At 37.3% G+C, this 26,338-nt stretch overlaps 1 protein-coding gene across 1 annotated transcript; it reads left to right on the forward strand.

Moving 5' to 3' along the window:
• TARS1 (threonyl-tRNA synthetase 1) lies at window positions 1–26,338 on the forward strand. The gene is made up of 19 exons (XM_026506766.4): window positions 1–99; window positions 4,876–4,956; window positions 6,736–6,926; window positions 11,309–11,432; window positions 13,201–13,322; window positions 13,994–14,111; window positions 14,376–14,440; window positions 14,529–14,607; window positions 15,370–15,516; window positions 16,642–16,740; window positions 17,843–18,009; window positions 18,963–19,125; window positions 19,226–19,363; window positions 20,044–20,121; window positions 20,274–20,374; window positions 20,463–20,567; window positions 22,144–22,216; window positions 24,749–24,863; window positions 25,804–26,338. The coding sequence occupies exons 1-19, from the start codon at window positions 43–45 to the stop codon at window positions 25,950–25,952; spliced, it is 2,172 nt and encodes a 723-aa protein (XP_026362551.1). The 5' UTR covers window positions 1–42; the 3' UTR covers window positions 25,953–26,338.

Genomic DNA, 26,338 nt, shown 5'->3' on the forward strand with positions numbered 1-26,338 from the left:
GAGAGTTGCTTTTGGGTTTCGTCTTCCCTTCGTGGTTTGTTGATGTCGGAAGAGAAGGACAGGAGTCCTTCAGGGAAGATGGGAGGCGAGGAGAAGTCGGTGAGCGAACTGAGTGGGACCCGGAGGCAGGCTGGGGCTCTGCTTGGTGTCCACGGTGCCCAACCAGGCGGAAAGAAGGAAGCGGCTCGGGCGGTGTGGGGCGGAGGGACCCGAGGGGGACGGTGGAGCTCCTGGACGATTTCTTTTGGGGAGAGAATATGCATTTACAAAGTAGGGCGGGGCCTTGCAGGTCATCTCTAGGTCCATCGTCTCAGATGAAGAAACTGAAACCCAATGTGAGGTAGACTAGCTTAAAGCCAGACATCTAATTAGAAGCCGAGACAGAATTAGAATCTAGGACTCGGGACTTACAGAGTAATATTTTTTATTCACCTTAGGCGGGAAGAACATTGCAGAACCTCATTTAATCCTAAAACCCTGTAGGGGTAAAGAACTTCAGTTTAAGGAAGGGAAAACCGAGTCCCGGAGATCTGACCCAACTTACCCAAGTTTGGGTGGTTTATAATAAGTAAGCGGTAGAGGCCCGGTGACCCCAGTTGTCAAACCTTAGAGAGGTTACACACTTCCCCTGCCTGGTGCTCTAGACATTCCTTATCACATTCACACATGCTGATCATTTCATTTTTGGAACTTTCATTTTGGTGTTATCCATTCCTTAGGAGCAACTCCCAGGTCACTTTCACACCACCAGGATGAGAGGTTTTTTTGTTTTGTTTTTGGTTTGTTTTTTTTTTTTTTTTTATGATCAGCAAATGTGAGGTATTCATTTTGCCAAGCACTGCTGGAAGATGAAGCTAAGCAGGTGAAAAGGACCTAGTGCTGACATTGAGGACTTCACAGCTTAGTGTGTGAGGCAGGAAGACAGTCATTGTGCAGTGTGATCAGCCCTGTGGGAGTACAGAAAGAGGGAGCGCCTGACTCTTCTTGGGCAGGGCTCCTTTGAGTTCGGTTAGGAAGTATGAGTCTAAGTTCACCTGGTAAACCAGGCAGGGCAGTGCTTCCCAGGTAAGGGTAGCAAGGGCAGTGGAAAGGCACACCCAGAAGTGTCTGCGAGGTTGCTTGCAAGGGATCAGCCTGAACGGGGGAGCTACAGCTCTTAGGAGGATATCAGGGATACTTGAAATTGTATTCTACAGGTGAAAGTTTTTTAAGCAGGAAAATGATAGATGTGGATTGTAGTTTTAAAGATCATTCTGGCATTGGGATGGGCAGTGTTTTGGAAAGAGGTGAGGCCACAAGCAGGAGGCTGTTGCAGTAGTCCAAGTGAGAACTGGTGATGTCTTCAACTAAAGCAGCCTCTCTGACAGGATAACTCTCATAGAAGCCACAATTTTCTCATCAGTAAAATGAAGATATCCTCTAACTCAGGAATAGAATGGAGAAAATGCGTATGTGCACATTCTAAACTGTATAGATCAGATTTAAGGTGATAAATGGTGCCTATCCATAAACTTTTCTCCGTTTGTATTTTTTCACTTAAAAATGGTATCTTTATTGTTTTGTAACTTGTTTACTTTTTTTGCTTAATATTCTATAGTCAACAGCTTTCCATGTCCACAAGTATTATGTTATGCCATTCTTAATTGTAGAGCATGTAGAGCTAACAAATACATGAGTTCTTTCTTCTATAATAATAATTATGCAATACCTAATATTTATTGAATGCTAACTGTGGGTCTAGTACTATTTTATGCATTACATGCATTAACTCCACTTTTTCAGTCCTTATAATAGCTATGAAGTAGGTTCTGTTATCCTCATTATACACATGAGGAAACAGGCAAAGAACAAGTAAGTATCTTGCTCAAACCCAATATTCTGTAACCAATACTTACAGCTCTGGTGCTGTCCTGCCTCCTGTCCCCTGCCTAGAAATGAGTCAGAGACGGATACTACATCAAACTATTGGACTTCAGGACATACCTATCCCAGCTGTCCCAGTCTCTGGAGTTGAATTTAATTAAACTACACTCTGTAGGTACTTTTCCTTCAACTGCTAAGTATCCCTCAGGAAGGTCATTCTGTAGCTTCCTTTCACAGTCCCATCCGTGTTCCAACTTTTGGGTTGAAGTTGTAGATTGCTTATACATAAATACATGATGCATACACTCACGTATTTTTTTCTGTTTTCATTGGAAATAGAGAACAGTTCCCCAACATCTTCCTAATTGTAGTAGTAAAGATGGAACAGAGTTCAGGGTTCTAGAGAAACCTGTTTTAGTGTCTTGACTCTATTACTTACTTACTAGCTGTATACAGATAGGCAAAATACTTTACCCTCCTTGGGTCTGTATTCTCATTTGTTTAAAAAAAAAAAAAACAGGTATTTAGAACACAGAAAACCTTTCTGTTAATTTTCTCCTTCTTTTCCACTACTACTGTTCATTTGGGAAATATCCATATGACTAGAATCAAAAACATATAATCAGAAAAGTAGAAATATCTCATTCTTTTTCCATTTTAAACCTGCACACACCTGCAATTAATTTGCATCCCTCCTCTTACCAAAGGTACTTGACTAGTTACGTCATTTCTGTAGTAGAGCAAAGGCATATAATATTATAACTCTATTGGTTAGTACTTTATTGATTAGAATGGGCTTACATTATGCTCATTTTTTTTTTAAGATTTTATTTATTTATTTGATAGAGACAGCCAGCGAGAGAGGGAACACAGGCAGGGGGAGTGGGGGAGAAAGAAGCAGGCTCCCAGCGGAGGAGCCTGACGTGAGTCTCGATCCCAGAACGCCGGGATCACGCCCTGAGCCGAAGGCAGACGCTTAACGACTGAGCCAGCCAGGCGCCCCGACGTTATGTTCATTTTTTATCTATTGACTATAAATGACCCTGAAAGATTTATGAAACCCAGAATCCCAGAGTGGGAGAAGTTTTAGCTCAGCTTGAAATCAGAAGTCATATATTTTTTTATTTAGTTTGTTTTTTAAATTATACAAGTAATACATTTCAACATGTCCAACTGTTAAATGGATAAATAAATAATGGAATATTATTTGTCAATAAAGAAAGAATGAAATACTGGTGTATGTAACAGGAATGATCTTAAAACCATGCTAAATGAAAGAAACAGTCACAGATGACCACATATTGTATGCTTCCATTTCTGTGAAGTGCCCGGAACAGGCAAAAAGATAGAGACAAAGTAGGTTAGTGGTTGTCAGGGTCTGCGGGGGAAGGAAAAGTGGAGTGGCTGCTAATGGGTACAGTGTTTCCTTTTGGGGTGATGAAATGTTTTAAAATTGATCTTGGTGATAGTTGAATGAATACATTAAAAACCATTGAATTGTATACTTTATATGGGTGAAGTGTATGGTGTTGGAAAATACCTCAATAAAAGTGTTTGAAAAAAGTCTAAAGACCACAAACATATGGGAAACTATTATAGTCCCCCCTTCTTATTCCCTGTTCTGCCTTCAAAACTCCTTCACTGCTGATGATCATTTCCCTCCTTAGAGTGGACCACTGTCAGCACCTGGATGGGCATCTTTCCTGTGACTTAATGTGTGAACCTAGAGAAATCATCTAGCTTTTTCCAATTTAATTGTGTGTGTAAAATGGGAATGATAATAATGTCAATCTCACAGGGTTGCCAAGAATAAGATGCGATTGTTTGTGGGGGAACTTTGTACATTGTAAAACTTTTTGTAGTGCCATCTGCTTTAGGATGTTTCTGTCTGAGCAGTGAAGTAAGGAATTCATTTCTGTGAAGATACTCTTCACAGTATCCCACAATGCATTTCATGGTTTCTTGACCTTGTGGACTGGATAATTCTTTGTTTGGGGAGGCTGACCTGTGCATTGTGGGATGTTTAATAACATCCTTGGTCTCTACCCACTATATGCCAGTTGCACCCCCCAGTTGTGACAGCCAGTGTCTGCTGACATTGCCAGGTATCCTCTAGGGGCAAAATTTCTTCTGGTTGACAACCACCAGTATAGACCAGCTCTATACTGGTTGCCTTTTTGCACACGACTTACTTTCTATGACTTCATGTACTTCTAATTAAAGACCACATTCCTTATCGTAACTCCATAACCTTTAGTGTTTGCTTCTGTCTAGTCTGTCTTAACTGACATGATTTTCTAAAACAATCTGTTTTAGTCAGCCTGGTTTTGTCATTCTCTCTCTCATCTTTTTTTCATTCTCTCAACATTTCCAACAGTTTCCTCCATTCTCAAAATCCAGTCTGTTGAAATCTTCATCCTTTAAAGTCAGTTGTCCTAACTTATTTAACATCTAATCATAGTGCTGCAGCTGTGTTCTTTCCTCCTTTGGGAGTTTCTCACATGTGTGTGCCTCAGTTTCCCTGGAGAGATTAAGTTTGCACATTGTAGGGATTGGGTCTTATGTTTGCTTCTTTCCTAGGTTTTAACAAAATCCTATGAGCACAGTGTCTCAGTAGTACTTGTAGAATGGATGGATATATATTACATTGATTTTTTTTTCTGCAAATACTACTGCTGAATAAATTGCATGCTTTTTTGTAGCCATATACTGAGTATATGTCCAGGCAAACTTGAAGCGAGAATCATAGGACAAGCAAAAAAACGAAATCTGAGGACTTGAATGTTATCAAGTAACTCCTCTCTACTTTTTGAAGACTTGCCCTTTTTGCAAGTTGTTAATTTGTCTTTGACAGTGGTGAACTTTTTTAGTCTTTCAAAATCAGATTTACTCCCCACCCCCCCTTTTTAAAATACATGCTAAATTAATATCCTCAGAACTCTTCTGGGTGCAGCATGAAGGGGTGTCAAATTAAGTAAAATATAAAATCTTATTTCTTCTTTGCTTATATAGGTAGGTGCTGGGGAGGAGAAGCGAAAGGAAGGAGGCAAGAAGAAGAACAAAGAAGGATCTGGAGACGGAGGCCGAGCAGAGGTGAATATTTTAGAGCCCTCTTATCAAAGATTGATAGGCGGCTGGAACTCTCTCAGACTTATTCTGTGTAACATTGTAATGGTTTACATGGCACTAGATGGAACACTTCAGGGAGAAGAATTGGAATGGAAAGTCTGAGGGGGGAAGAAGATTTGCAGCTGTTTATTATTGAAAAAGGAAAACAGCATCGAAGTACAATTGTAAGGTAATCTGTGGGACTAGATATGAAAATCAGAGAAAAAAAGTTGGAAAGAAGGGGATTGGTAATTACTCAGTTGCCAGATTGGATGCCAGCTGTCTGATCATTTCATTCAATGAAATAGTAAGAGGTAGAGACTTGATGTTTAAGCTTACACTGAATGCAACAGAAACCAAAGAGGGCCCAATTCCTTGACCCGTCACACTGTTTCCATGAGGACTTGCCACTAGGATTTGGTTTTGAGCCAAATAGATCTCCTTGAGGCCTCTCAGTTGTAAAGAAAATGCTTAGAGTCCACCCCCACCCCCACCGGCTTACACTAGGAGAAGAAGGCATTTCAAAAGTCAGTCCACAATCAGCCCGCTTTCTGGGTATTCTGCTTTAGGAGGCAGTTAAGCTCGTCTTCCCACTTTATTTTTGAAGTTGAACTGCTGTGAACCATGCTTCAGTTTTTGCTTTAGTCATTGCATTTTATTAGAGACTTCTTAGAAAACTCCCAGGATGCAGAAGCACAAAGGAGCAGCTTTGTAGAAGTGTCCTGTAGCACCGTAAACTGGCTTTACAGAGCTGCTCTTGTTAATGCCACGTTGCTAAATTTCTAGTGCTTTCTTTTACTGAAGGGTCAGTTGGTAGGTGATCAAGAACTAAGTGTTGCTTATAGCCTTACCTAACCATTTCTCTTAGGTTTTGTCCATTATAGTCCACTGTAATTGTGGGGGAAGTTGTTGATTGTGAATTTTAAAATTTACAAGGAAATAGAAAAATGTGTATGTTTCCTCATCTGTTTTTCATGCTTTAGTACAGTGTTATTCCATCACAGCTTGAGCATTACCCTACAAAGAGAAAACAAAAGGTGCAATTAAAGCACCCTTTCTTAAGTACAAGATGTGACCATATGTGCCTTAAATGATCTGTCTGGAAAAAGTTCACAGTGAGCTGTCCAAGACCTTTCCTCCTTCTCCGTGCTCCCATCACCTGTGTACTTGTTTTTCCTCCCTTCTAAGGGCAGTGTGCAGGTATTAATTCTTCTCTTTGAATTTGGAAGGAATTTTCCTTGAATGGGAGCCCTTAAGTCAAATAAGTTTGTAATTGGTTTGTTAAGAATTGTAAGTGAACATATAGTCTGACCAGCTGCACAGACCATCCCTTGAACAAGATTGAAACAAAATGGAAAAGCCATTGTATTTCTAGTATTGTTTATAGCTGTATGTGTCGTTTAGTTAGAAAAGGCCTTCAGAGAACGTCTTAAGAGGAAAAAAATCACCTTACGCAAATAGCAAATGGTAATAATTGTCCATTTAAGATAATTGACAGCCCACGTGTCTATTGTTATTTATATTTTTCTGTTTTTTAAAAAAAAGTCTTATAATGAAAATTGTAAGAAGAAAGCATTTAATTCCTTTTCTTACCTTAATTTAGGACAAGATTAAGCCAGTGCTTGGTGATTTGGGCAATCCATTTACCATATTGAATTAGTAATCATAATTTTTGTATTGTCTGTTTTTATTATTTCTTTCCTTTTTCTAAAGAGGAAAGCAAGTATTTACTGATGATTTATTTTCTCATTTGTTGTCTTGCAGTTGAATCCTTGGCCTGAGTATATTAACACACGTCTTGAGATGTATAATAAACTAAAAGCAGAGCATGATTCCATTCTGGCAGAGAAGGCAGAAAAAGATAGCAAGCCGATCAAAGTTACTCTGCCTGATGGTAAACAGGTCAATGCAGAGTCCTGGAAAACTACACCATATCAAATTGCTTATGGAATTAGGTATAAGCTACACCTATCTTGACCATCTATTATTTGTAACTAAACTTTTTTTTCCCTTATTATCTTGTCAGGTTTTATCGTCATAATATTTTTATGTTACAGTTTGTGTTTTTAATGTTTAATTTATACTACTTGGGATTTAAAAAAATCAAAATGATGTGGAGCTCTATACTCAAGATTCAAAGTTAAGGGGCACCTGGGTGGCTCAATTGGTTAAGTGTCTGCCTTCTGCTCAGGTCATGATCCCAGGGTCCTGGGATTGAGCCCCGAGTCTGGCTCCCTGCTTGGCGGGAAGCCTGCTTCTCCTCCTCTCTCTGCCTACTGCTCCCCTTGCTTGTGTGTGCGTGTGCGTGTGCGCTCTCTCTTTTTCTCTCTTTTTGTCAGATAAAGAAATAAAATCTTAAAAAAAGGGGCGCCTGGGTGGCTCAGTCGTTAAGCGTCTGCCTTCGGCTCAGGGCGTGATCCCAGAGTCCTGGGATTGAGCCCCGCATCAGGCTCCTCCGCTGGGAGCCTGCTTCTTCCTCTCCCACTCCCCCTGCTTGTGTTCCCTCTCTCACTGGCTGTTTCTCTGTCAAATAAATAAAATCTTTGGGGCGCCTGGGTGACGCAGTCATTAAGCATCTGCCTTCAGCTCAGGGCGTGATCCCAGCGTTCTGGGATCGAGTCCCACGTCAGGTTCCTCCGCTAAGAGCCTGCTTCTCCTCTCCCACTCCCCCTGCTTGTGTTCCCTCTCTCGCTGGCTGTCTCTGTCAAATAAATAAATAAAATCTTTAAAAATAAATAAATAAATAAAATCTTAAAAAAAAAAAAAACCTTAAAAAGTTCCTTAAAAAAAAATCAAAGTTAATTTTCGAGAGAGTCCTCTTTGGTCTTATCTTACAAAGGATTTTTTTTTACTTTATTATTATTTTTTTATTATAATAATATTTTTTTTTTATTATGTTAGTCACCATACAGTACATCCCCGGTTTTTGATGTGAAGTTCGATGATTCATTAGTTGTGCATAACACGCAGTGCACCATGCAATACGTGCCCTCCCTACTACCCATCACCAGCCTATCCCATTCCCCCACCCCCCTCCCCTCTGAAGCTGCCCTCAGTTTGTTTCTCAGAGTCCATAGTCTCTCATGCTTCATTCCCCCTTCTGATTACCCCCCCTTACTTTATCCCTTTCTTCTCCTACCGATCTTCCTAGTTCTTATGTTCCATAGATGAGAGAAACCATATGATAATTGTCTTTCTCTGCTTGACTTATTTCACTTAGCATTATCTCCTGATCTTATCTTACAAAGGATTTTATATTATTAGTTCTTCTACTTTGATTGTAAATATCACAAAACCAAGTAGACAGTGTTTCACCTATTTTGACTTAAATGTCTGTTTTGAAGTTAAAAATGAAGGTAGAACATCTCACATGGGGAAGTTAAGAAGCTAATATATGACACATGAAAATAATATACTATTTTTATAAATCCAAAGGACCATGTCTGATCTTAAAACTTGGTTGGGAAGAAACAACAGAATTAGATGCATACTTTGTAGTAGAGTCAGGCTTTCTTACTCTGATATAATTGGGATTAATAGCTGTTACTAGGAAATGAGAAAGATGGGAAAGCATAAACTGATGCACACATCTAATACCAGGTGTTGGCAAACTGTGGTCATAGCCTACTTTAGTACAGCCCAAGAGCTAAGCATGGTTCTTAAATGGTTTGAAGAAAAACAAGAAATCTAAGATGTGACAGAGACCATGTGTGGCCCAGTCTGAAATATTTATCTAGCCCTTTACAGAAAAAGTTTGCCCACTTCTGTCTTAAACATTTTAATTTAAAACATGTAAATATATATTTATTCACTATGTCCTTCACCCTATATATAATTATTTCTGTTTATTTTTACTATTTCATTATATGTTGATTTGGACCACCTGCAATCACCATGTGAAATGGTTGATTATCATCAATTTCATACTGTTGAACCTAAGGCCTAAAAGAGCAAGTACATGAAGAGGTTTGGGAACCAACCTAGCTGCTTAGCAGTAAGCCCACTATGCAGCTGGTGAGTGTAGAAGCCGTAGGCCTAATGAGCCATGAATCCTTATTGTGCTATGGACACTAGTTAGTACTTTTTACAAAGAAAATGGAGTGTTTCAGTTAATTTGACCACTGCCTAAGGTACTTCTATCTTACTCCAGAGGAAGTAAGAAGGAAATTGTAATATCAAGCAGCTTTCCATGTGAGATCATGAATAACTGGATAGACCTCTAAATATAAGTTCAACCTTTCATTTTAGAGGTAAATTTCATGGGCATTTTGATGAAGATATTCCTCCATTGTTGCACACTGAGATTGTAGCTGTGTTGGTATTAAAATTCAAGCCTCTATTAGTCCAGGAACTTTTTCTTGACATTCTGCAATGTTGTCCTCCAGATTACATTGTAGTTTTATCAAATAATCAATTAGAACTACAGAAATTTACAGAAGGCATTGATCCGAAAGTGAGGGTGCTTTATGACATTTTTACAAAAGTCCAGAATGAATTCTTGCTGTTGAGTGAAAAATTACAGCATGAGTAACAGACTGTTGAAAGGTTTGAATGATCAGTTGTGAATACAAAAGGGAAGAAAAAAGAAGGCGTGCTCCATTTGCTTCAAAAGGTTTTTCTTTGAAGTTTTGTTTTGTTTTAAATCTGAAAGTTTAGATACTTTATCCCTCTTTGGAAAATTGAAATAATCTAATATGGTCTGTGCATATCTACATTTTCAAAGTAACTCTGCTGTTAGCATCTCAAGGCACCATTTTGGACCCTGAGAGAAAAAACCATTTTCTTTCCAAAGAATATAGAGAATATTAGTCACCTTTTGGTCAATTCTTTAATCTGAAAACTTTTACACCAGTATTATAAATTACATTTCTCTCTGCCACATCCATGTATGTCTTATGAAATGTGTATATTTTTTTCATTTTATTGGCTTTATATGACCTAAGAAGGAAAGAACGCATTAGATGTAATCTGTGGGAAATTCAGTGAATTTGAAAATGGGAAAGGAATTTATTGTTTGCCTTCTGTTAGTTCTGTCCTGATCCTTAAGTGGGGAAGGTTGTTTGTGCTTAGATGTACTTATAAAGAGTAAGAAGAGAGCCATCCACCACTGCAAGTCTAGCCAGCTGAAGCCTTCAGGTGGTAGATTTATTTAAGACTAACAGTACAGAGACTGTAAACTTTTCCTTCATAGTGTCGAGCGTTGTCTGCTTTTGTTGAGTTGTCTAGGCTATTACAGACTGTCACTTCTCTAGCTACACATTGAGACCTATAATCTGATTCATCTTAGCTTTCTAACCACGCAGCTTTCCGAACCTTTCTTAACTCACATCTCCCTCGTCCAGAGTGCCATCTCCTCTCCTTTTCTTCCTGTCCAGGTCTTCTCATCCTTCAGCCCCTCATTACTATATCATCAGAGCCTGTCCAGACTAATCTGACCTGTGTGCTACTTTCCAGTCCTCAAAATTTCTGTGGCTCTTACACTTGGTGTGGTCTGATAGTGTGGTCTTAATCACTTGGCGATAGTTTATATTGTTTACTCTGTGCTGTGTGTGTAGATGACTTTTTACCTTTTTATATATTTTTTTAAGATTTTATTTATTTATTTGTCAGAGCAAGAAAGAGCACAAGCAGCATCAGGCAGAGGGAGAAGCACGCTCCCTGCTGAGCAAGAAGCCCAGTGTGGCACTCGATCCCAGGACTTTGGGATCATGACCTGAGCCGAAGGCAGACGCTTAACCGACTGAGCCACCCAGACACCCTGTAGATGACTTTTTAAATCCATATTATAAACAAGTTTTATTGAATAGTCCTTTTTTTTTTTTTTTTTTACTTATATGCTTGTTAAAAAACATACTATCTTAGGCATTTACAGAATTTATTCTGTGGTTAGCATTACCTCACAGAAGAGATCTATCACAGATTTCAAGTAGGAGGAAGAGCAGAGGAGTTACTTAGTAGCCCCTCTTTTTCTTTTTTGGAGTCTAAATAGCTTGGCTTTGTGGGACACTTTATTTGGAGAAATGAGAAGATTAATCAAACCACGGAAAATTGTTTATCACAGTTGTGTCTGCTTAAATAAGAGGCATTGAATGTAAAATAATAATGTTCCAGATTTTTGAGATCGTCTAGTTATACTTGGGTATATTTTGGGGGATTGTTGCTTTTTCCATTTTATTTCAGAAAGCTATAATATATATAAGTAATATATGTAGTGTTAATATAGAATATATATAGTGTTTATTTTCCTATTCTTGTTCTCAGATTAAGTGTTGTACTACAGAAGATTCTTTTTTACATTCTTTTGTTTATATATATGCTTGTGTGTATATTTTTTAAGTCAAGGCCTGGCTGACAACACCGTTATTGCTAAAGTGAATCAAGTTGTTTGGGACCTAGACCGTCCTCTGGAGGAAGATTGTACCTTGGAGCTTCTCCAATTTGAGGATGAGGAAGCTCAAGCGGTAAGTTTTTATTTAGTAGTCACTGAATTTCAAGATAAAGGTTCACATTTCCAGTCTCTGTCTGCTCCCACTGTCAGTGGGTTTAGAGTTTATTGGTGTTTCACTGTCATATTTGAAATCTTCATTTTATCTTTCATTTAGGGAAGCAGCACAAAAGAGCTTGCCTTGTGTATTTAAGAAGTGAACTTGAGTAAATTTATTTTCATTACTGGATACTTCAGTGAGAAAAATGTTCTGGGAAATTTTTAAATTTTTATTAAAAATTGGCGAAGCAAGTAAAAATTGCTTCTACCCTGTCAGTCAACACTTAAGCAAGATGTATAGATTTTACAAGTAAAATTGAACGTTTCTTTAAACTACTATCCCTATTGGACAATTAATTTCCATATTTTCCTCATCTTAAAATGCCAATCTGCTTGAAAGCACTATAAAAATCAGCCTGCATTTGATGGCAAGGTTTTCTTCTTATTTCTCCATGATAGTATACCATATAAAGATTTATTTTATTATGATAGTTTACTTATGTATGTGTATCAGTGGTTTTCAGATGTATTCTGTATTCCTTAAGTTTTTTTAATGAAAATTTAAAAAAAATCATTTTGGTACCTTACAAATCTTGAAAATATAGCTTTGGGTATATTCTGACTCATCTGACCACCTTAAAAACCAAGTATAGGGGCGCCTGGGTGGCTCAGTCATTAAGTGTCTGCCTTTGGCTCAGGGCCTGATCCCAGGGTCCTGGGATCGAGCCCCGCATCGGGCTCCTCTACTGGGAGCCTGCTTCCTCCTCTCCCACTCCCCCTGCTTGTGTTCCCTCTCTTGCTGGCTGTCTCTCTCTCTCTGTCCAAAAAATAAATTTAAAAAAATCTTAAAAAAAAAAAAACAAGTATAGATGACCCCTGAACAATATGAGTTTGAACTGTGCAGGTCTACTAATATAGAGATTGTTTTTCTATAAATAAATATCTGTAAGTATTTTTTGATAAAGTAGATGTCTTTTCCATATGATTTTCTTAATACCTTTCTTCTCTAGCTTACTTTATTGTAAGAATACAGTATGTAATGTATATACCATACAAAAATGTGTCAGTTGACTATGTTATCAATAAGGCTTCTGTTCAGTAGTAGGCTACTACTAGTTAGGTTTTTGGAGAGTCATGAGTTATACTAAGGTCTTTGATTCCATGGAAGGTCAGCATCCCTAACCCCTGCATTGTTCAAGGGTCAGCTGTGCTGCCATCAGATTTCAGTGTCCATCTGTTTGTCCTTGTGTTTTATAAATGAGTTGTAGGGATAAGTTAAAGCACCTTAGTTGTTTGCAGCCAATAAGGAAAAAGAGTGTAATTCTTAAGTAATGTCCCACATCTCAGTAAGGGCCCCAGCATAGCACATGGAATGTGGGATATAGACACATTGTCTCAAAAGACCCTGGGTCATTACAGTCAGTAAGACAGTCACGTGAGTGGCAGTTGTTTTCAGGGAACAGAATCCATCCCTTTTAATTAATGATGCTAATTTGAATTTAATTAGTTTGGAAACAACTAAACCAGACGATCTCTAAGTACAAATGCAACTTAGTAATGAAACCCTCTTAAATTGTTTTGGCTCTGCATAGAATCACACCAAAGTTTATACCTTTGTAAATTTAGATTTTTCATGTCTTGGGTTTATTTATAGTGAATTTTATGTATCTTTTTCAAGGCAGCTTTACTAATTTACAGTATAAATGCTCAAACTCAGACCATCCCATTTTTCTTTGCATTTTCAGGTATATTGGCATTCAAGTGCTCACATAATGGGTGAAGCCATGGAAAGAGTCTATGGTGGGTGTTTATGTTATGGTCCACCAATAGAAAATGGATTCTATTATGATATGTACCTTGAAGAAGGGTAAGTTATGTAACTGAATAAAAAATAAGTAAATTCTGAATTACTCAGAGTCCATACATCATTTTTAAAGAGTTCTCAATAAGGAAGGAATGATAACAAGCTTACTGCTTAATAATCACCACATATTTCCACTATCAACACTTCAAGTGGTGGGGCACCTGGGTGGCTCAGTCAGTTAAGCACCTGCCTTCTGCTCGGGTCATGATCCCAGGGTCCCAGCATGGGAGCCTGCTTCTCCCTCTCCCACTCCCCCTGCTTGTGCATTCACACACACTCTCTCTCTCTCTCTTCTCTGTCAAATAAATAATAAAAATCTTTAAAACAAACAAACAATCTTGAAGTGTTGTAGTAACCAGTGAAGTGCTAGTAACTTACAAGGGCTCTGTTATAGATCGATGGAGGTAGAGCCCTAAGGTATGTTGGGAAATAAAATGAAGCCAGTCACAGAGTTGGTGGAGGGAGGATTCACTAGTGAGACAGTCTCCATGATGACCAAGGTAGAAGCCACTGAAAATATAAAATATAAAAATAATATCTAGTTTAAAATTGTGACAGGAGGGTCTATTTTTTTATACTGAAACTCTCACATTTTTTTAAAGAAGTAATCCTCTAAGCTTCTATGTGAGTAGAATAGAATGGAAAGAGATTAATTGTACTTCCTTTTCCTTCAGGGGTGTGTCCAGCAATGATTTCTCTTCTTTGGAGGCTTTATGTAAGAAAATCATTAAAGAAAAACAAGCTTTTGAAAGACTGGAAGTAAAGAAAGAAACTTTACTAGAAATGTTTAAGGTAAATTGAGCTGTAACATACGGCCTGCACTTCTGTATCCTCTGTAATGTTACTTGAAGTTGTCACACGGGGGTTTAGTGTATTAAGTTGAAGCCTGTTCTTTTCTTTAGAAAAATGTAACTGTTTTTAGAACATGAAGTATTGACATGTTTATTTTCCTACAGTGCTTTGATAAGATGTATTTTGAGTTATATTTTAGCTGTAATATTTAGAGATAAAAATTAAAGGGAGGGTTTTTTAAAAAACAATTTTTTCTATTTTTAGTACAATAAGTTCAAATGCCGGATACTGAATGAAAAAGTGAATACTCCAACTACCACAGTCTATAGGTAAGAATGTCAAATGTCATTAAATGTAACTAACTGGTGTATATGTCATTTTAAGTCTTTGTTAAACTACCTTTCTTTTTATCTCTAGGTGTGGCCCCTTGATAGATCTCTGTCGGGGTCCTCATGTCAGACACACTGGCAAAATTAAGACTTTGAAAATACACAAAGTAAGCAATGTAACTTTAAAGACTATATGAATGTATTTCTCTAGTATGGGTATGTGTTTAAACTTCTGTTGGTTTCTTTTTCTGCCTATTTTTCTGTTGCAAACGTAGGGATGGATTTTTTTTCTCATGCTATTGATTGCTCTGTGTCACTTGTCTCTTTTAACTGAAAGTCTGAAGCAGGGACTGAGTTAGCATTCATCACCAGCGCACATGGGGAGGGAGCTTTAGGGGATTCCCAGAAATCACCCAGTCATGGTTCTAAGAGCTTTGGAACTTACTATTAGTATGTGCTTTTGCCCTGTGTTTGTCTAAAGTAGTAATTACTTTGTGCCTTTTAACCAAACTAGTCCTGCCAGTTTTCGCCAGTTCATAAATATTTCATGGGTGTTTATTCAAATGCACTTCAAATTATAAGAATAAATTGGGTCATTTCAAGATATTTTTTGTTGGTTTACTTTCCGTGTTTACTTAATCATCTTGTGGGAGCTGCCTTTGCATCTCATCTTTGTGGAGTTGTGGTTTCAGTGGGTAATTGAGAGGGAGGTATTTTTGAGGGAATTAAACAGCCTGCTTTGTACTCTAGCCGGGCTTCAGAGCAACTGTGAGATGCTTAGTAGGTGTGCACTTTTTATACCATTTTTCTTGTCATAAGGAGTACTATGAATTTGATTCATAGACCACTATAAGAAATAACATCTAGTTCAAAATAAGTGAGATATTAACAGATTTGAATATTGTTTCATGGTTAATCTTTGTTTTCAGAATTCCTCCACATACTGGGAAGGCAAAGCAGATATGGAGACTCTCCAGAGAATTTATGGCATTTCATTCCCAGATCCTAAAATGTTGAAAGAATGGGAGAAGTTCCAAGAGGAAGCTAAAAACCGAGATCATAGGAAAATTGGGAGGGTATGTTAAAAAAGAATAATAATGTTTCTAGACTGAATTTTCTGTATTTTTATTTGCAACTTAGTTGTATTAAGTACTAGGAATTTCCTTTTAAAAAGAGACTAGCTTTCTAGTAGTTATTGTGCTGTGTCCTAAATAATCCAGAAATTACTTACTGATTACCTTATTGTTATCTTACTTATTGCTTACTGTCCACATTATCTTTGTAGGATGTGCTCGGTACCACCCAAAGACTCATTTTAACTACTGCTTTTATTGAGAACAAATACTGATGACCTAGTTTCCTGTGAAAGAAGCATAGCAGTGTTTCATAGAGCTGGGAGAGACTTTGGAAATTTCCTGGTCTCACTGACTTATTTTAAAGATGTGGAAACTGGTTCCCTTAAAATTAACCTACTTTTTGCTCAAGGTGACCTAGCAAGTCACCAGTGAATACTGTGGTGTCATTTTCTTTATCCCTCTACCCCTCAATGTTTTCTAAACTAGAAATTAGGTTTGATAAAACATGCCTTTCTAAAATTGTGTTCACTCTGTGCCATCTCCTACTCTGCTGTCTCGATGGCCTGAAATAAATTCCACTGGTGAGGAAGCACCAACAGTTGGTGGGGTCCCTCCCTGAGAATTTTGGGCATTTGTTGGCGGAGTGGCAGACAGTAGGGTAGGAGGGTGTGCTGCTTTCACTGAGACCCAGAGTCAGGCAACTTCATCGGCATCTTCTCTTTCATTATCGCTGTCCTTTTCCTGGTCTCCTTCCTGCTGCTCTTACTTATAAAAAAAAGAAAAAAGAAACAGTATTCACATCTCAGAGCTTTGAGGAAATTAAAACTGAGAGCTCCCACTGTGGATAGTTGAACTAAGACCCCTGCTCCAGGTCATTCTTGGGTAAACTTGACTGGATTCAGGAATGTAACAGGCAGGGAATGTACTTAAGGCTAAGCTGTAAATCAGCTGCAGTTCTGTACTATTGAATTGTACACCAGAAATGTTACAGTGTTTTCTTTGATTCGGGAATGGCACACATTAAAATATGAGCTATCATGGTTGTATTCTGAACTCAGGAACACTGAGGTTTATGTTGATGTTACGTGCATATATAAACATTCTTTTGCTTCTCTTTTTACTCAGGACCAAGAACTATATTTCTTTCACGAACTCAGCCCTGGAAGTTGCTTTTTCCTGCCGAAGGGAGCATACATTTATAATACACTTATTGAATTCATCAGGGTAAACCATATTCATTATTTTCTTCTGTAAATTTAGGATATAAGTTGATTATATTAAATAAGGTCTGCTAAAAGGAAAAAATAATCTTGTATTTGAGAAGAAACATTTTAAAGGAATAAAAATGCAAGTGTGAATTTTCATAAAATTTTTTAAAAATTCCTTCCTCCTGGGGCAACTGGGTGGCTGTCCGTTAAGCATCTGGACTCTTGATCTCAGCTCAGGTCTTGATCTCAGAGTCATGAGTTCGAGCCCCACAAAAACAAAAAACAAAATTCCTTCCTCCTAGTACATGACTTTGTCCTTATACGTGGGTATGTACACAACAGAGAAGCTCGTGAACTTGAAGTGGGAGCTGTGTATGCTCTTTGACCATTTATATTTTCCTCAAAAAAACAAGTTGGTCTTTACATTGCTTTTTTATTCTTTATAAAATACGAAGTCTTTCAAGCTCACTCAGGTTTATAGGGAATAATACCACCACCATCTGCATACTCACCACCTGATTTACCACACACGTGCATTGGGCTATATTTGCTTCAGATTTTTTATTTAAACAAAGTAATACATACAAAGAAAAAAAGCTCCCTTTTAGGACCACTTTTGATTCATTTCCCTCCTTTCCTAGAAGAAACTACTATTTGATGTGAGCATGGATTCATGTTATTTTATATCTACCCCATACATATATACCCTAAATTATTTATGTTTGTGTAGTTGAAATTTACATATGTGAAGTCTCATGTGTATCAGTCTTTGTAATGCAAAAAATCGTAATATTTTAAAAATCCTGTTTATTTTCACTTGTTACTTATTCTGTTCTTTACCACACTAGGCCCATTCCTTTAGTGGTAGACACTGATGTAATGTCTAATTTTCTCATATTACTGATCGTACAGTAGTGGCATTGTTTTGATAGGCCTCCTTATGTATGTGTGCAGGAGTTTCCTCTTTGGTATATACCTCCAGGTGGAATTTCTAAATTATAACATATATGCATCTTGAATTTTACTGGATAGTATAAAACTGCTCTTTCAATTTTCCTCCCACCAGAAGTATGAACTTCTCTGTTTCTTACATGTGTATCGTGTTTGTTTTCTAACAGAGCGAATATAGGAAACGAGGATTCCAGGAGGTGGTCACCCCAAACATCTACAACAGCCGACTCTGGATGACGTCGGGCCACTGGCAGCACTATAGCGAGAACATGTTCTCCTTTGAGGTGGAGAAGGAGCTGTTTGCTCTGAAACCCATGAACTGCCCTGGACACTGGTATCCAACAGCTTTTGAGTTTCTGTCAAAGATTTTCCCATGCTGCAGTTGGTCCTGGATTGCTCTCCCTCCTTTGAAAGAATTTTTGTTTAAAACAAATTGTGGAATCAGAAGAGTATTTAAATGCACGTTATTGTGATATAATAACATCTTTCGTGCCCCGTTCAATCCTCAGATATGTAGACATTCAAGAATGGCAGTGGGGTAATAGCAGCGAACAGGCAGAATGTAAAAGAGGGGGACTGAATGTGGACATAGCCAATTCTCTAGATGTATTATTTTTTCTTTTTCTTAAATATGTTCTTTTAAAACCTGCTAATGAATTGACATCCTTGGGAGATCTTCCTTGCTTTGCAGTTATTTCACTTTCTATCCTTGAAAGTTAGATGAAGAGTGACTTCGGGGGAAGCCTAGGGAGAGCTGTGGCTGCCGGTAGCTCGGTATCTACAGCTCCTAGCAGCAAGGCCTCGACGGTGAGGGGTAAGAGGAATCTCCATAAGGGATCTGGGTTATAAGTCAGGTAGCCAACCAGGTTTGGCTCTTAGTTTTCCAGATTCTGTAAAGTTGCTGAAGCACCTTCAGACAGACAGAACTCAAACAGTTTGGGGAGTGACAAGAAAGCACAGTCTTTAGTTTCCAGTGTATTAAATGATTAGTATGGAGCTAAGATTTTTTTTTTAATATGAACATTAAAGGCAGTCCTCAAATCATGGAAATATTGAGTACAAGGATTTGACTCCAGACCCATGGGAAGCAGTTTTTATTTTCACTTAGTTGTGGATGGTTGTATTATAATTTATTTGCTGTTTTATTCATGTAAGTGCTTACATTGTGGTATGAAGTCCAGAATTTGAGAAATGTTTCTTGTATGGACAGCCTTTTGTATAATAGAAAAGCAGTTTTATGCTTGTGAAATTAAATATCAGTGGGTTTTAATTTTCTTTTTTCTTCAGCCTTATGTTTGATCATCGCCCAAGATCCTGGCGAGAGTTGCCTCTGCGGATAGCTGATTTTGGGGTACTTCATAGGAATGAGCTGTCGGGGGCACTCACAGGACTCACGCGGGTACGAAGATTCCAGCAGGATGATGCTCACATATTCTGTGCCATAGAACAGGTATTGTGAGGTTCTGTGGGATAAAATAATTTGAAAGAATTGTGAAAAAAGTCACGGAACGTTACCACTGTCTTTTTTTTTTTTTTTTTTTTTTTTTAAGATTGAGGATGAAATAAAAGGTTGTTTGGATTTTCTACGCACGGTGTATAACGTGTTTGGATTTTCTTTTAAACTGAACCTGTCAACTCGCCCAGAAAAATTCCTCGGAGATATTGAAGTATGGAATCAAGCTGAGAAAGTAAGTTTTGTTTTTCAGCATGCTTGAATACTATTTGACTGAAATGAACTTGTTCCAAGAAACCAAACCTCTTTAAATGGCTAAAAGCAAGAGAAAATTGAAACGGTTCCTAGGTTTGAGCAAGCTAGTTTTTTTATGGATGATTTTATATTACAAATGGTTGAGTATTTTTTCAGTCATCAAGCTGTAACTTACAAAAGGGGGGGAATTGGAGGAAAGTCGTCCAAAGATAAAAACTTCCAGTCATGAGAACAGCAGATAACAGGGACGTGATATGCATTGTTTGACTGTAGCGAACTCTGATGTGTGATACGCAGGAAGATTGGTCGGAGAGTAAATCCTGGGAGTTCTCATCACAGGGAACACATGTTCTTTTTTCTTCTGTCTTTTCTTTTTATTGTGTCTGTCTGAGAAGATGGATATCCGCTGAATCTAACGTGGTAATCATTTTACAGTATATGGAAATCAAACCGTTGTGCTGTACTGCTTGAACCTATACAGTGATGTATGTCAGTTATTTCTCGGAAAAGGGGATTTGTACGTGAGTATGTTAAGGTAGACAGAATTCTAACACAGAGAATAGGGACTCGTGAAAGTAATTAGCATAGTTTTAGCCTTAGATCAGGCTGGAAGAAGGGAAGTTGCAGATAACAAAAATAATCATTTTGCTTTATCCTTAGCAACTTGAAAACAGTCTGAATGAATTTGGTGAGAAGTGGGAGTTAAATCCTGGAGATGGAGCTTTTTATGGTCCAAAGGTCAGTATGAAAGTATATTTGAGTAGTGTGATTTTTATTTTGGGGTGAAGAAGACATACTTTAAGTTAGAAAGAAAGCCAGTCCCGTTATAACTACTGAGTTCAGCTTTAATATAGACAGCATCTTAAAATAACCCAGTCTTTACTTCTTAGATTGATATACAGATTAAAGATGCAATTGGTCGGTACCACCAGTGTGCAACAATCCAGCTGGATTTTCAGTTGCCCATCAGATTTAATCTCACTTTTGTAAGGTGAGTTTCTGGTGTCTGCTCTGAGTATTTGTCTTTAGGGGAATATAAAAGAATATATAAAGTAAAACAAATTTTTTTTTCTATGTAGCCATGATGGTGATGATAAGAAAAGGCCAGTGATTGTCCATAGAGCCATCTTGGGGTCAGTGGAAAGAATGATTGCTATCCTCACTGAAAACTTTGGCGGCAAATGGTAATTTTTGTCATTGTTTTTGTCTGGGCAGTGTAAATTAACTAGAAGAAATGTCTGCTGTCCAGTTAAGTTATGCAGTAGAAAAGGAGAGTGATCTGATTGGTCACTTGTAATTAATGACAAGTGTTCACTGAGGAATCATAATCTAAACTGCAATTTTTGCTTTAAGAGTAATTATTAGTAATTATTTTGATTTCAGAACTTGATTTGTTTGAATGTTATATAATACTTTCTAACTAGGAGTTTCTATATACTAAGAAGCACATCTGTTGTTTTGGGATTAATATGGTTTTGATGTTTTTGTCTGAGTATTGCTGTTGAGTATTGCTGGTCATAATAAGCAAGTATTTTGACATCCTTTAGAAGCCCAATTACTTTTTTAATTGAAAGTATAGACTCCAGACTGATCAACATATTTTGTCTTGTTCCTACAAGATTATGCTTTTCTTGCCAGGATATGAGCACATGACTTCCCTTTTATTTTTAAGCAGTTTTGTCTGGGCCCACAGTTTGTAAAGACAGTTGAAAGTCACAGAAGGTTATAAAACACCCATTTTGTAGAGTCTGCCATATTAATTGTATTGATGCAGAACTTTTGTAAAATGTAAATCTGTCTTATATATTGTAGTCATTTTAGTTTTATTTCTAATTTGGTTAGTTCGGTCTTAAAGGGGAGTTTGTCATACTTGTCAGTGAAGTGAGATCATCTCTTTTCAGTTCTGTTTCACAAAATCAAATCGAACATAGAAAACATTTTCTACATGGTTTCTAGAGACTGGGCGATCCTCAGCTCATCGCTCTGTCAAACCTGTGATAAGTGGGAAAAAGCCAGTTGAGGGAGATTTAGTTCCTTTTCCCTATAATAAAACAACTGAAACTAGAGGGGTGATTAAGAGAAGCTCTAGTCCTAATGTCTGCGGCATATGGAGGATTTGATACCTGAAATACTCCACAGGTAGAATTATAAATGGTCTGTTTTTAATAAGAAGTGAAAACATAGGGGAGCATAGGGTGGTCAGGCTTGCCAGACTCTGGACATATCAAATGAGGCGCTACAGGTCACAGTCTGCCTTTAAAAAAAAAAAAATGTGAAAACACATTCTTATCAAACATCATCACCAGTTATTATCAGTTACAATTCGCTGAATCCCGCAAAATGGATCTTGAATAACGGAAGGCATGGTCTGGTCCATGTCCCCCGTGAACAGTGATTAATAAGAGAATGTTGAACAGTGAACCACTAAATGCAGCTCTTTTCAGCCCCTGTGGCAGCTGGCGCATGATGTTCCGTTTCCTGATATGTTGATGTGCAAGAATAGTCCCTGCCCTCAATGTGCTTCGCCATCCGCCTAGTAAATCAAACCTTAGTTATGGATTTTCTTGATTGAAGACTGCCTCTCTGCTCCTGAGTCTCCTCCCTTTAGTCTTTATTGGATATAAGTGGCAGGGGGAGAGTTTTTTAAAGTGGCCCTTACATATTTCAGGAAAAGATACTGAAAAGTAGACTAAGAAATGTGCCATCCTTGTTTAGGACAGGGCCCCAGTTCACATTAAATATTTTTAATTTCTTCTAAAGGCCCTTCTGGCTGTCTCCTCGCCAGGTAATGGTAGTTCCAGTGGGACCAACGTGTGATGAATATGCCCAAAAGGTAATCCTTAAATACGAATTTTCTTTCAGTTTACTGTCACTTGGTTTTTTAAATCTCGTAAGATATACATATCCTTGGTAGATCAAGCCACTTGTGGTATAGAGAAATGTTACTATTTCTGAACAGTTTACATTACTTCTTTGATACTTTCCTACATGTTTCATGATCAGAAGACGTAATTTGGATAATGTTTTATATACTAATATATTCTAATGTTTAGTATGAGGAAATACTGAATGCCCAGTATGATACGTAATTTCAGATACATAATGCAGTTTAAGCTGCTCTTTGACTCAAATAATTTTGTTTCATATTGTAATGTAAATTTCTTCAATTATTTGTTAATTTTTTTTTGGTTAATGGCATGCCAGATCCATGTTTTGCCCTACCCACCAAAAAACTACCTTACTAACAGATTTGTAAATATCCATTCATACTTCACACCTTAAAGACTAGAACATTCTGTTCTATGATAGGGACAATTGCATACTCAGGAATTTCAGATCATTAAAAGTTATGTTATAAATAAGCATTGTTTCATAATTACAAGCTAAACGTAATAAATTGGCTAGTTAAAACAGATCTGAATATCAGGGAACAATATCTTAACATCAAAACTGTCAAGTTTCTAGATCATCAGAATAAATTGCACTCAGGTCTTAACTGTCTTTAAAAAATATTCATGAACATTAGACCACCTGAAAAGCAAACCATTCAGACATACTGTATTTCTGTTACTGCACACAATAGTTTTAGTTATAAATGATGAAAATCAGTTATGTCCCATGGTTAATTGATTGTACTTTCTCTTATTTGCATTATGAAAGCTCACATGGTAGGAGAAAGGTCTGTAATTAAATAACTCATTTCTTGACTGTGACAATACGGACTTCCCCTGGTTCCATCAGCAGTGGGGGTGGCATTTGGAATTATGCGGGCGTGGGGTTTTTAGTTATATTGACTGGACAGGGGTAGGGGAGCACTACTACTGATACTTAATGACTAGAGACCAGAGGTGCTAAACAGCCTGTGATTATCATTCCAGTTCCCCAGTTACAGAGTAGTGCACACAAGGGCCCATGTTAAGAAACTAAAACACTGGGGCTTTGTTCTTTAAAATAGCTTACAGTCGAAAGTATAGTCTTATTCTGGCACTCTTATTAAACTGTGTGTGGACCTTTCTGAAATTTGCGTACATAACAAAAATCCCTATTGGTTAATGACCACATAGACATAACAGCGTATTAGTAAAATGAAAATGGTTTATTCAGATCTTTTTGTCCTGTTAGTGGTAACTCGTTGTCAGGTAGATGGAAATTTTAATCTAGTTTAATTTAACTTACAACTAATAAAATTTAATGTAGTGTTGCTTTTTTTAGAAAGGAAAAATATTGAAAACATTGTTTACTATTTAGTATACAAAAACTTAAGATGGTAAAATGGAACTGGTATTTTTGAGGGGAGAAAAAAAGGCATGGACTAATAATCTCTAATGTAGATTGCCAACTTTAGATTCCTGTAAGTTTATTTCAAGAAATTCCAATTTGATCTTTGCCTCTGGCTCCTTCATCTAAGAAAGTTTCTTTTGGGGGCGCCTGGGTGGCTCAGAGTTAAGTGTCCAACTCTTGATTTTGGCTCAGGTCATGACCTCAGGTTCACGAGATCGAGCCCCATGTCTGTTTAAGATTCTGTCTTTCCCTCACCCTCTGCCCCTCCAACCCTCACCCCTGCTTGCACGCTGTCTTTAAAAAACAAAAACAAAAACTTGCTTTTAATCAAAAAGGAAGTACCTCTTCAAAAAGTAAAAAAACTACTTTTTAGTATTTCTTGAACTTGATTTTTTCTTTTATTTTACATAAATTATTCTTGTACAGTTCTATTTTTTTTTCTTATAGAGTTCTGTTTAGCTTAGTTTAGCTTAGTCATATACATACATAGTTATTATTAAAGAAACAATTAGTGTTAAAACAATTTTGTGGCGGTTTGTATTCCATTCTCTAGAAACACAAAAGAAGCTGTTAAGATGCTTTGGGCCTATTGTTTGTGCTTTCAACGTTTTATTTTAAATGTTGCTCACACAAACGGCAGCAACGGCCGAATTCCTGTTACCAGCTTGCTGCCTATTTACGGGATCAGAAGCACTACAGTCTGTGTTAGACTGGACAGCCATCATCGTGTGTTAATACGGAGACTGATAAGCTGTTTGCTTCTTGGCAGCTATTTAGTGAATTTAAGATATGTTTGCAAAAGGATTTTTTTTTCTTTTGTAGAGCTGATTAAATTTAGCTGATTGCCTGATTTCTGATTTTTAAGGATTTTCTGAAGCATTTACCTCTCACAAGAGCAAAACGTATCATTTTAATTTTTGAAAATACAGTCCCAAGTCACAAACTAATAATATATGCTTCAATATATCTGTTAGCACTCCTTTTTTAATATTTGCATGACTATCCAAATCATATGTTAAAATCATTTAAAATCAAAATGTAATTCTTATTTTAGATCTGAAGAATTCTGTATCTGTTTAACTAGGTACGGCAGCAGTTCCATGATGCTAAATTCACGGTGGACATTGATCTGGATCCGGGCTGTACGTTGAATAAGAAGATCAGAAATGCGCAGCTAGCACAGTATAACTTCATTCTAGGTAAGAAAGGAAACTTACCAAAGAAAACTTGCCAGACCTTAAGAAAATGTTGAAATCTTGAAACTTAAGAGAATTGTTTTCATTAGTTTAGTTCCCTCTAATCCAGATTCTTTTACACTATGAAGTTTGTTCATTTGTTGTAATAAAGGGAAATTTTTGTGTGAAAAAAATAATCTTTAAGAGTTTAAAAATCTTCTTTCCTTTATCTGCTATCCCTTCATATGGTAAGTTTTTATTAAGTTGGCTGGATTAAGTGATTCAGTAAGTACAGTGGTTTGAAGTATTGTAAAGTGATAGATTTTTTTAAATGAAAAGATTTTTAAATTGGTCACCCAACTATACATGGTCACCTGAACATTTATTTTATTTTTTTCTTAAATGGGTTTTATTTTTTAGAGCACTTTCAGTTCATAGCAAAATTGAGCAGAAAGGACAAAGTTATCCTGTAAACCTCTTGCCCAAAACTGACATAACCCCCCTCACTACCGACATCCTGCACCAAACTGGTATACTTCTTACAAAATCCGCGGTTTACATCAGTGTTCACTGTTGGTTTCGTACATTCTATGGGTTTGGACAAATACAGAATGACGTGTGTCCACCATTATGGTTCCCCCCCCTTCTCTGTGCTCCACATACAAAACATTCTCTGTGCCTAACCACAGGCAACCAGATTTTTTTTTTCTATTTCCATGGTTTTGCCTTTTCTGGAATGTCATATAGTTGGAATCATACAGTATGTAGCCTTTCTAGATTGGCTTCTTTCAGCAAGTAATATGCATTTAAGATTCCTATGTGTCTTTTCATGACTTGATAGCTCATTTAAACATTTTAAAGAATCGGAAGCTACGTGGTGGCTTTTAGGTCCCTAGGATCATTTCTGTTGGAATGTTCAATAAAAATCCTTCCACCTAACAAAGCTCTGTGTCTTTTGTTTTAGTTATTGGTGAAAAAGAGAAAGCCAGTGGCACCGTTAATATCCGTACAAGAGATAATAAGGTACACGGAGAGCGTACGATTTCTGAAACCATAGAGCGGCTACAGCAGCTCAAGCAGTCCCGCAGCAAACAGGCAGAAGAAGAATTTTAATTGAAGAACTTGACCCAGATTGGCTCAGTGGGAAAGGATGAACAGTGTTTCTGTAACATTAATTTTATACTCTAGAAAACAGCAATTTATACCAAATTTGGAACAGTTTAGCAGAGTCTGCATAGGTGACTGCAGGATCAACCTATTTTGTGACCTAGACAGGTTTTAGACAATGTGTGTTTGAAGGAGGTAATTAAGAGAGACATTAAAATGATTGTATTTGTTAAACACTGGAGCACTGGAAATAAAACATGAGGAATGCTTTAATGTAATGTGGGAGAATGTTTTTTTATAAATCTAATGAAGTTGAAAAACAAAAATTTTCAGATTTGATTAAAGTAAAAGGCAGAATTGGAGTATGTTGTAAAAATAAAAACTTGAATTTA

Source organism: Ursus arctos, unplaced genomic scaffold (genome assembly GCF_023065955.2).
Source record: "Ursus arctos isolate Adak ecotype North America unplaced genomic scaffold, UrsArc2.0 scaffold_15, whole genome shotgun sequence".
NCBI classification, from domain to species: domain Eukaryota; kingdom Metazoa; phylum Chordata; class Mammalia; order Carnivora; family Ursidae; genus Ursus; species Ursus arctos.